Genomic DNA, 12,416 nt, shown 5'->3' with positions numbered 1-12,416 from the left:
GTACTAGATTTAAGCACTAATTACATTCTAAATGACTTATTACTTCGTGATTACATATTATGCAGTTTATTGATTGTGAAATTCTAGGGTTTATGTTGGTTTTCTGGGTGAAATATTTTTATAATCTTTACTATTTTTATTCAGGCATCTGTTGTATTTCTATTGTATTTTCTATTTGTCTAGGTACCTAGGTTTGTACGTTTGAAGAATTGTTATTAACCCGCCATTGGTGACCTATACGTCTATGAGACCGGGTAATTTAAAAACTAAGAATATTTTTTAAACTGTTTATCGAATTAGGTTGCGATTTCGAGTAGCTGCTTTACTACACGCCCTCTACCATTAGTCCACCCCGCAACAGCAATGCGAGCGTTTTATTTTTATGTCCTTTCTATGAAATTTTGTCTCTTTTATTTTCTATTTATATATTTATGTCATTTTGTGTCCTTCCAATGTCAATGTCCTATTTTATATAGTTTCTAATTCAAAATATCTATCTAAAAAATCTAATAATAATAAAAAATAATACATAAACCACAAAATCACACACAACGGGTTGTGTGTCAACACAACGGGCTCAACTACGCCCCCTTTAGCGACCTAACCGAACTATTTACTCAAAGAAAATATGACGTTGTCATCATTACTTACAACTACAGCCAATCCGATAGATGGCAGTGTATCGTACGTAGGTACAATAGCAATCCTCCACATGTACAGGTTTTATTGATTTACTAATGAAATGACTTTAAATAACGTTTTATTTTTAATTTCAAATCAAAACCTATTTATTTATCTTCATTTCATTCGTTCATTTTTGTTCACAAAGGTTCGCAATAAATGAAATTGTAGTACGAAATTTGCGAAGTTTCGTCCGAAACTTCGTTTTTCGTTGACTTAGAGTAGACCCCCAGAGTGTCTTTGAATTCGACGTATTCCTCTCATGAGGTGATTTTTTTTTATAACGTCACGCCTTTAATCCCCGAAGGGGTAGGCAGAGGTGCACATTATGGCACATAATGCCAATGTACACCCGCATTTCACAATTTATGTTGTAAGTCCCATGTAATAGGTGGTGAGCCTAATGCCATATACGGGGCACATTTCCAGACTCCGTGCTACCACTGAGAAATTTTCGTAAAACCAAAAAAAGCCCAGTAATACTTCGCCCGACCTGGGAATCGAACCCGAGACCCCTTGCCCGGCAGTCGCACTTGCAATCACTCGGCAACGAGGCAGTCGTGAGGTGATAATAAAACTCTAATTTCCTACAAAATTAGTCCTGAGGTCCTTGGTCCAAAAGTAACTAGTTTGTGAGACATCCAACATTTTTGGTTTTGTTAAAAAAAAATCCGAACTGATTCTAAAAATATCAACGAATAAAAAACAACTGGTTTGATTTACCTAAGTTGTTTTCTTTTTATTAGTTGCTAATACATCATTAAATATTTATTAATACTAATAATGACGGAAATATCATTCGTTTTAAAATAGCAAGGAAATTATTCTTTAATTTTGTGCAATAGAAATCACTAATTTGGGCAATAGAAAACTGGATTTATTTAAAAAAAATACACCATAGATTAATGTTATAGACCCTGTATAAATAGGGAAATTTCTAATTCGACGTATTCCTCTCGGGAGAGTCCTCTCGGATTTTGTAGAAAATTAGCCCTGAGGTCCCTGGTCCGAAAGTGGCTAGTTTCTGAGATATTTGACATTTTTGGTTTTCGTCGAAAAGACCCGTATTAACTACACAAACATAAATCATAAATAAATAAATAAAAAAACGTCTGTTTTGATTTTTTTTATGAAACACGAGCAGACGTATTTCCTGATGGTAAGCAATCGCCGCCGCCCATGGACACTTAAAACACCAGAGGCGTTACAAGTGCGTTGCCGGCTTTTTGGAGTTAGGAAAACACATTTTATTTAAAAAAAAAGGGTTGTTATTCGGGAATCGGGGATGGGGAAGATTGGGAAGGGAATTGGGCCTCCGGTAACCTCACTCACACAACGCAAGCGTTGTTTCACGTCGGTTTTCTGTGAGGCCGTGGTATCAGTCCGGTCGAGCCGGCCCATTCGTGCCGAAGCATGACTCTCCCACACTTAAATACGTATATAGATAGATAGATTTACGTTGTTGTCGTTATCATCCATTTTATTTAATTTATCAATAACTATAATTATAAATATTTTATTTCACTTATTTCGCCATTTATGATGATTTGACACTAATTATAATTGCGGTGGTCACGACATATTTTGAAGTTAAATATTTAGGATAACAGTTTGTGTAAATTGAAGGCCAATAGTGAAAGGAGATTGTCCAAATCTGGCTATTTTTGAACAGGCTGCTCAACAAAAATGTAATTTACCAATAATTTTATTTATATTTTAGTAAATGTCTGATGCTAATAACTTTGTAGGAATTAGCACTATAAAAAATTCGATAATTATTGGTATTTGTTATGATAAGACCAAGTTTTTGTAGTAGTTGGCTTTGAATTTGACTTTAGTGCTGCCAAACTGCTGTCAATCTGTTGTGTTTTTCGTCAAAATGACAGAATAGATATTATTCACTTTGTTCTTTTGCATTGTGAGTGTTGCAACTGCAGTTTATTGCGTGGGAAAATACAAAGTAGACACATTAGTAGGAAAACATATTTTGTATATACAACGTGTAACAAAATACCCATATACATCAAGAAGCCCTGATGAATACAGGTTGAATAGAATCTCTACATAAAGTTTCAGCTTAAAATACGTTTAAAAAAATTGTACCAAATACTTGGTATCGCATGGTTCTTGATTTTAAATCATACAAACATGTCACAACACTACAGGGGTCACTCGCTAATATTACGAAACATTTATTCTGTCAATCTGAGCGCCTAGTACCTGTCTACTTAATTTTGAATAACGCGGCGGCACGATTTGAAAAATTCATAACTTGGTACCATGAAAAAATTAGTTTAAAAAACCCTTACCGTATCGTTTGTTATGTTATCTAGAAGCCGTGTACTTGATATGTATACCCCCTTTTTGTTACACGTTGTATATTATATGAAAATAACACTAAAGGCAGGACAGCCATAAAACATTATTGCTGCAACTGCATGGTGGGTCATAGAACAGTAGGTTGATGTGCACATATAATAACTATTATTTGGTTTTTGAGCTGGGCAAGGTACCAGAAAATTATTAATCCACCTGCCGAGTTCCTTGACCATATTTTAATTACATATGAATCAGATTAATAATGCATTTTAATAGAAAAAAAAATGTTTTATTTCATGCATAACCAGTTTCAATAAAATGTAAAAAAATATCTAAATATAAATCTTGATACAAAACTAAGTTTGTATCTTCATTCTTACTGATATGAACTAATAAATCAAACACATATTATTAGCTGAAGTGCTTGTTCAAAAATAGCGAAAGTCCCATACAAGTTGGTCAATCCCCTTAACTATTTGAATATAATTTTTGTCAACCATTAAATATTTATATCTGAAAAGCAACAAAGCGATTACTCGAATGCGCCCGTTTTGAAAATTGACCCTACATACATATACAACGTGTAACAAAAAGGGGGTATACATTTCAAGTGCACGGTTTCTAGATAACATAACAAACGATACGGGAAGGGTTTTTTAAACTCGTGTTTTCATGGAACGAAGTTATGAATTTTTCCAATACATAAAATTCCAGAAACCGAATATCAAAACTAGGCGATCAGATTTACAGAATAAATGTTTTGTAATATTAGCGAGTGACCACTGTAGTGTTGTGAGACGTTTGTATGATTTGAAATCAAGAATTATGTGCGATACCAAGTATTTAGTAAAAAAAAATTAACGTATTTTAAGGGCTTCTTGATGTATATGGGTATTTTGTTACACGTTGTATAACCCCTATGATCCCATAATTAATTTAATATCTTCACGTAACTAAACCAGGAAAACAAATTAAATTCACACTTGACATAATTAAGATAACGAATCGATTCTGATAACGTTGATGACGTAATATGTAACTTAAACTTGGAAAATACTAATCACAAAACCTAATTTTTTGCCACAAATAATTAATTATTCTACGTGGATGAAGTCGCGGATCAAAATCTAGTTATTTAAAAAAACGTTAAAATTTATTTTCATAACGTGATTAGTAAAGTGTGTATGAGAAAAGAGTAATTTCAAAAACATATTTAATTACAAAATTTAGTTCAAAGTATTACTTATGATGACTAAGTAGTAGATTATCACTTAATAATGTTTTAAAGCTATTTAAATATAAGAATGTGTTGATATTTTTTTTATTTACGTAACATAAACATTCTCCATTACCAATTTTTAAAACAACGTTGACAGGTTTAACGAAGCACCTTTGAGTTTAAATTTTAGCTGTGGCATGCGCTCTGCAGTCGCACCCAATCCACCGGTGATTACTATTCTTTACAAACTAGTTTCCTTAAGTCTGCTGTATGTTCATAAGTATGCGCCAGGGCTGCTACAGATGTTAATATTTTGACATCCGCGGATATAGATGCGGACGCGAATTCGATGCGGATGCAGATGTGATGCCGGTGCGGATTTACGAACTTTAAAAGAAGAATAATTATAAATTTTAAATGCAGGGTAAACTGTACAATGATTGGCACCTTAAGGTATTTTCGCCATGATTTTCGGATCTAAAATTAAACTATAGGTCAAAAATAAATTAATCCTACATAAAATGTTTCTATAGTATGAATATTATGAAATAAAAATGCATAAATTTATTTTTGTAACGTACTTTTTATTAAAATTTAAAAAACTTAGACGTTCCCCTAAAAGTACAGTCATTGGCACTATAGGTACAGTCATTATCATTTAAAATCAGTCATTGGCACTTAATATTTATTGACTTTATCGTTAATTATTTCTTAAACAAAATAAAAAAAAAAACACTAAAAACGTAAAAAAAATAAAACTAAGAAACATCAGTCTTATTTAAAACAATTATAAACAACACTATAAATTCTTAATTTTTGGTATAAAAATTAATATTGCTTAAATCTAACATGAGGTAGGTACTTGAATTGCTTAAAGACTAAGCATCAGAATTATCATCTGAATCAGGATTATCATTTTTGTGTAAGAAATCTGACAATTCTATTTCATTCCTAAAAGTTTCCCTTCGTTGCAGAACTTTCTTCATAGGCAAAGGAAGCATAAAGTCTTTTATTTTAGTCACAGTATGGGGAAATGTGATGTTATCTAAATTACCGTGTTGTGCTGTATTATCATGACGATCTGGTTTGTTAAATTGTACTTGTGACTCGATTATGATCTTTGGAGCATGTGTAAAACTCTTACGATTTTCATCATCTTCTAATGATTCTTCATTTTGTTTAATAGTCTTAATTTTAGTGTTCCGTTTTGCAGTTTCCTTTTTATTAGATGCGCTGGTTTTATTTTTTGTCTTATTTTCTTCTCTGATACGTTTCCGTTCCTGTTTTTCGTTTTCTTTTTTTTCTTTTTCGTCTATTTTATTTTTTTCTATCTCTAGCCATTTATTACTAGTCAATACAAATACAGGCTTCTTTTCAGTTACCTTGTTACCTTTTCGTACAGGAGTCTTTGGCCATATTAAACTGCTCTTCAAATTTTCTTTTTCGGGAGTGAAATCTATTTTATTGTTGCTTACAGGAAGAGATGTTACATTTTGGCCAGATATGGTAGATTCATCGGAGCTTTTGGGAAAATCTAATTGTTGGTCAACATACGTATTTTCATTTGTGTATGATATATTTTCATGGTCTGCAGTAAGTTCGAACTCGCCAAAATTGTGTTGTGAGTCGGATAAATTAACATTCAAGTCTATATTGTTAATTTGCAATGAATTTGATTCGTTTCCCTTAATATTTTCAATGCCAGTTAAATCATCTGATAAATTTTTCATGAGTATGGGAAAGTCAGGGTCTTGACTGCAATTTTCAATAGAGTTTGATACAATATCAACATTTTTTAAGTTTCCTAAATCCTCCAAACTCTCATCTAAAATGACCGGAATATCATCTATTGGAACCCAGGAATCGTCAATTAGAAAAGATTTTTTCTGTATGTGTTCTATTTCTTGGTCAACTATATCAGCAGATTCGGTTTTCAAATAATTGTAAACTTTTACCAAAGCATTTTGAAACGGGTTCTTTATCACACAATCCGGGCGAAGATTTTTTAAAATTGATGGTCCTACTATTTCTTGAAACTTTTTTAATGTCATGGTATGTGTTTGATGTTCAGAATTTAATTGAAGATTAGTCGTACTGGTACAATTTTTCCCGAGACATTTTGAAAAGTCGATAGCATTTGGATTCCATGGACAGAGACCGCAGGATTTAAAACCATTGACAATGGAAGATGGTTTAATATAATTGTCTAAAGCTGCAGATAAAATGGGACCAAAATCAATTTTTGTCAAAGTTTTAGTCAAATTGTTGCGTCGCCAGTTCAAGACGCTTTTTTTCCAAGCATTTTTCATGGGCTTAAACGCCGAAACGTCTGCAGGCTGAAGTATCCGTGTGGCATTAGGATAAAGAGCTATTAAAATGATTCCCTTTTCTTTACATGACTCACTCAAATCATAATTCATATGGCTTTTATGCCCATCCACAAATAAAATAATAGGAAACTGAATTTTGTTTTCGACGAGGTATGGATATAATACGTTGTGGATGTACTGATAAAACAAATTTTTATTCATCCACCCGTTATCTGATAAACCTAAGCCCCAGTGCGATGGAACTGAGTTTCTGATGTCAGCACGCATTCTTTTAAGCGGGTATATCACCATGGGCGGAGTAGTTTTACCACTGGCAGAAAATGAAAACATAACAGTTAAACAAGATTTCGCCTGCGCGTGATCCACTTCGTAAACGTTTTTACATCCTTTTTCTGCCAATACCTTGGTGTTTTTTGGGCATAGCTGAAAATTTGTTTCGTCTCCATTATAAACACGAGAGGCGTCGCTTAATATGTCAAAATACCCATTATCTTTTAAATACCTTTCAATTTGTTGAAACCACTGTCTAATATTGGTTTCCGAGACATTAGCGCTAGCAGATGTGACAGCTTCAGCCGTCCTGTGTGTTAATTCAGGATGTCGTTTTAAAAAAAGACGATACCAGCCATCGCCAGGTTTGTTATTGACGAAGTTATTTGGTCTAGGGTTCCTCGATAAAAATTGTTCCACACTTAACAAAATGTCTTCTTTACGTTTAGGAAACCCTTTTCTACTGGAGGAAATAACCCATTCCACTAACGTTTTCTCTTCTTCTTCTGTAAGAATTGTAGTTGGTCCTGGCCTAGACTTAATAAATTTTGAACAAAGTCTAAATTGTAAGGTAGGACGTGGCACACCGAACTTTAACGCTGCAGTTTTTTTAGGCATTCCATTATTTACTGCCGCAATAGCTTTAATTATATCTTCTTCCGTGTATTTTTTTGAATAATTACAGCCTTCCTTTACCTTTGGCATGGTGAATTATTCTGAAATCGTAAATCAACAGTGAATCATTCATTGGCATTAACTAAATGTACAAACGTTGGCATCCTATACGCGATTGTAATGATTGGCACCAGAAAGATTTCTTAGTGATTGGCCCCTATCTAGTACAGTGATTGGCAGTGCCAAAAATTAGAATGGAAGTGAGTTTATAAAAATATTAAATAATTTCACGTACACTTACTCAATCTGATTACTTTGATAACTTAACTTGAACTCAAAAATATTAGAACTGCAATTTAATGATTGGCATAGGTGTCAATAAATTATACAGTAGTGAAAACGAATATACTAGTCATTGGCACCTATTTATTTGAGGTTATAATAGAGAAAAAAGTTAAATAAAGTTCATTAAACCAAAGTTTAACTCATATCTAATCGTATTTCATCACAACATAATACAATATCTAAATAAATTAACAAGTAAGAAGCGTTTATAGTTACCTTGTCTCATGTTAGATTAATCAAAAATATGCCGTCGACAAGCACCAACACGTGCTGCTGAGAAAAGACAGTTTTACCAGTGTTACCAGGTAAAGTTTTCCAAAACCTACCGTTGAAATCAGATAATGTTGCCATATGAGAATGTAAAAATAAAATGGTAATAAGTTATTTACTAGTCCAGTTCTTAATATTCATTTTAAAAGAACAAAGTGCCAATGACTGATGAAGTGCCAACAATAGTACAGTTTACAAAACAACGTTGACAGGTTTAACGAAGCACCTTTGAGTTTAAATTTTAGCTGTGGCATGCGCTATGCAGTCGCACCCAATCCGTGATTACTATTCTTTACAAACTAGTTTCCTTAAGTCTGCTGTATGTTCATAAGTATACGCCAGGGCTGCTACAGATGTTAATATTTTGACATCCGCGGATATTGATGCGGACGCGAATTCGATGCGAAGAATAATTATAAATTTTAAATGCATATGAATTTGAATGTGATAGTTGGATATGAATTTATCTTTAACTTTTTATTACTGAATCTTTTAATATTTCGAATGAAATTAGCAATCTAGCTTCGCCCACTTTTTTACATGTAGTTACTTGTTGTTGCAAGTGCATCCGTAAAAACGCAGATGTCTAAATTAATGCGAATATTCCGCATTCCCGGATGCGACACCCCTGATACTCTCTTCAAATCACGGTATTAGGCATAAAATAAAATTTCGACTTATTGGAAAAACTAGTTTTATTTAAAGATACATTTAAAACGAATCGAAACGCTTTAGGACAGCCCTAGCAGAAAAGATATGCAAATAAATAAAAAAAAAACCCACACACACGCTTATACAATTCAAAAGCCAGATGCGACCTAAGAAATGGCATTAATGTGTGAATCGTTATCAGTGAGAATACTCATGTCTATAAAATTGTGTTTAATCCTATTAGTAATAAATATATTGAGTACGTCTTCGGATGAAAACAATTACTCAGTTTGTGAATATATACTGGTAGATGTGGACAAATGTACGAAATTTGACAACTTCGACATTCCAGGCAGGAAACTTGGACCTTGGTGTCCTGACGAAGATGATATTTATGGTAAAGGTCCAGGGCCTGGTGCTAACGCTGGTGCAAATTGTGATTCACCTAATGGACAATGCATGCCGCCACATAAAAAATAAGAAGAAAATGTACAGAAATAAATTCTTGAAGCCATTGTATGTATTTTATTTGTTGATAAAAGCAACGAAGTGAGTAGTGAGTGAGTACAGTTTATTAGTGGACTGTTTAAAGGTGGCGTGGTGACAGATTACTGGTTACATGGTTAATTCAGTGTTATTTCGTGTTCTATATTACATACGTGAAGTCTCAGTGCAGTGTTCAGTTTTTCATTTAACAAAATAATATTGATGCCACGTCTTGATAAATTAAATACTTCTTTGTTAATATTTATTTGATTCTAGTCTTAAAGATAAAGATAAATTTATTTATTATCGAAGTGAATAAACATGGTAATTATCCCGTCATAAGTTCTAATAATAGTGTTAGTGACCATGTCAGTTTAAAATCTTATACAATGTGATAGGCGTGAGACTTCTAACCCGTTACGGCTGAGTACAACATCTAATTTTATCGACAAAAAAGTAATATGAGGGGTTGAACCCCCTCCCCCTAAAAATTATGGCTATTTTAATATTTTTTGTTCTTTATGTGATATCAAAGGTTGTATGCGTCGTAGAAACAAAAAAAAAACGACAAACGGTAGCTAATAACCTTGGCTAACTAATTCATTACTTTTTTCATATGTTTGATAATGTTTTGGTGAGAAAATAAATCATTTGTGAATTATTTTTACCGAAAAAATCGCTATTTTCAATATTTTCAATTGGGGGTTCAACCCCCAATTTATTTTTTTTGTCAATAAAATTAGATGTAGTACTCAGCCTTAACCGGTTAGAAGTCCCACCCCTATCACATTGTATAAACATTAAGATGTAACATTAAAATGTTACAAATAATATATAAGCCTTTTGTATTCTACCATTACTGGTGTACGCATATTAAATGTATAAACTAAAAAAATCAATGTAAACTCTCAAATATATATCTTGTTCCTCTGTAAACTAAAAATGGGTAAATTGCTAAAATATTGTGTTGACTACATTGTAAGTCTTGCCTGCCTATTAAAAAAGTATAGGAAATTGTTATTGCTATATATTGTATTCTTTACTATTTCTTACCTGTGTATTGTTAATTGAGATACAGAGCAATAAAATATAGAGAGATCAAAGTACAACCTATCTTACTAAATATATAAATTTGTATATATTTATGTTTGCTACTTAATCAGAAAGAGACAAAAAACATACAGTAGACAGATACGTACAAGGATTATTAAAAAAAAAACGCACACTAATACAAAATAATAAAATAAAGTAATAAACAGCGATATATGTATAACAAAACAGTCAATATATAAAAATAGACACAGAAATTCCATTTTAACAAAATCAAGAAATACCTACAGCCAGTAGCATTCAAACATTCCATTTTTAAATAAAAAAAAACTAATCAACTTCACTGAAGAAAGACGTTTATTTAAACACATTAAAAGGATCAATCGGTGTTTCTCATTATTGTTTGTTTCTTATTTAACACCGACCTCCGAAATTAAAGTTATTTTGACCATATTAGTGTTCTTTTTAACCGATTTTCTTAGTGAAGTCGGTATTTTTTTTTATTTAAATATGTAATGTTTGTATGATACCTAACTCTCAGAAAAAAAATCCACAGAATTATGGATGTGTATGAGTAAAATTGTAAGCTAGAATAAATATAATAAGCTGAATAAAGTCATTTTATTAAAATTATTGAAGTGATTATTGTCCTACATCTCTTTTTTTAATTATCTTTATATTTTTGGCTTCCAAAACAGATACTATATTAGTGACAGCTGTGCTGTGTCGATGCGGGGTTACCAAGAAATAGCTACCCTGGATCCACTGGATACGGGATACAAAACTCAAGTACAGTCTGGTGGTGGAGTAAAGATAAAAAAACAAAAATAAAACGGTGAGTACCTCCACAAAACGTCTAGACTTCTACATTTGTGAAAAATTGGAATTTGCATTTGTCAATATTAATGTCAATGATAAAATTTGGAACGGGTAAATATGGTTCGTAATAACACATACCGCCTTACTCAGTATCATTTAATGGTTACTTAAACCAGTCCTTAGCAATTGTTTTTGATACAAAATCGTTACTAAGGAATAGTTTAAGTAATCATTGAATGACTCTGAGTGCGGCAGATTAGTTTTTATCCAACTAGAACGCGAGAGAAGTCACTGTTACAAACTAGTGTTATGATAAGTTTTATTAATGTTGAATCCCAGCTGACTACCTACTGACATTTACTTAAATATCAGCTGATGAAAACAAGTTAGTTTTTTTTTAATAAACATGACGTTATTCAAATTCTGCTCTATCTTAGTATAAGAAACAGGTTAATAATTCATCGGTATTTTTTTATGTCTATGGTCACTGCTTAGTCGCCTGAACTGATTAAAATAATACTATTTTGTTTGGTGTACCTTACATGGGCACCACGTCAGGATCTGATGATGAGATCCCCGGATTTTTTTTTGTTATAACATCACGCCTTTAATCCCCGAAGGGGTAGGCAGAGGTGCACATAATGCCATTGTACACCCACATTTCAAAATTTATGTTGTAAGTCCCATGTAATAGGTGGTGAGCCGTTTTTCGGCCAGTTTTTAGAAAATGTCTCAATAATAGCACGGATTTTAGAATTGTGTCCAGAATATGGCAATAGGCTCACCCTCTGTTACATGGGACTTATAACACAAATGGTGAAACGTGTGTTTACATTATATAGCGGCATAAAGTGTCGTAATGAGCACCTCTGCCTACCCCTTCGGGGATAAAAGGCGTAACGTTGCTTTGCGTGTACGGCGTTCATAAACTACTCATAGACTCATAGGGTACTCGTGACTCATAACTGTTTTTTGTTCAACTTGGCTAACCACTACCGTACTCCCAGAACAAAGGTTATATACATTTGATCCCCACATTTGATCAAAACGAGTTTTTAAGTTAGAGATAAATATCTTACAACCACATAATGATTCAACGTGTATAAAAACTAATGCAAAAACTATCAGGAAAATCCTCAGTTACTATGGTCAAGAATAGATCATTAACCATGCCTAGTTTTTCCCACGGATTCACTTGCCTGTAATATGTTTATAAGTTAATAGGGGGAGAGCCATGCTTCAGCATGAATGGGCCGGCTAGACCGGAGTGATAACACGACTCACAGAAAAACCGACGTGAAACAACGCTTACGTTGTGTGAGTGAGGTTTCCGGAGGCCCAATTACCCACCTTCCCAATTC

General features: G+C 33.0%; 1 protein-coding gene across 1 annotated transcript; it reads right to left on the bottom strand.

Moving 5' to 3' along the window:
* Positions 1 to 4,642: 4,642 nt before the first annotated feature.
* On the bottom strand, positions 4,643 to 8,239 carry LOC118281061 (uncharacterized). The gene is made up of 2 exons (XM_050696354.1): positions 7,996 to 8,239; positions 4,643 to 7,535 (listed from the first exon to the last, which is right to left on the bottom strand). The coding sequence occupies exon 2, from the start codon at positions 7,522 to 7,524 to the stop codon at positions 5,098 to 5,100; it is 2,427 nt and encodes an 808-aa protein (XP_050552311.1). The 5' UTR covers positions 7,525 to 7,535; positions 7,996 to 8,239; the 3' UTR covers positions 4,643 to 5,097.
* Positions 8,240 to 12,416: the final 4,177 nt, after the last annotated feature.

The sequence above is a fragment of the Spodoptera frugiperda genome, chromosome 10, assembly GCF_023101765.2.
Source record: "Spodoptera frugiperda isolate SF20-4 chromosome 10, AGI-APGP_CSIRO_Sfru_2.0, whole genome shotgun sequence".
Classification (NCBI taxonomy): Eukaryota; Metazoa; Arthropoda; class Insecta; order Lepidoptera; family Noctuidae; genus Spodoptera; species Spodoptera frugiperda.
Note: the sequence above shows the minus strand (reverse complement) of the source record. Positions and strands in the feature narration are given on the sequence as shown.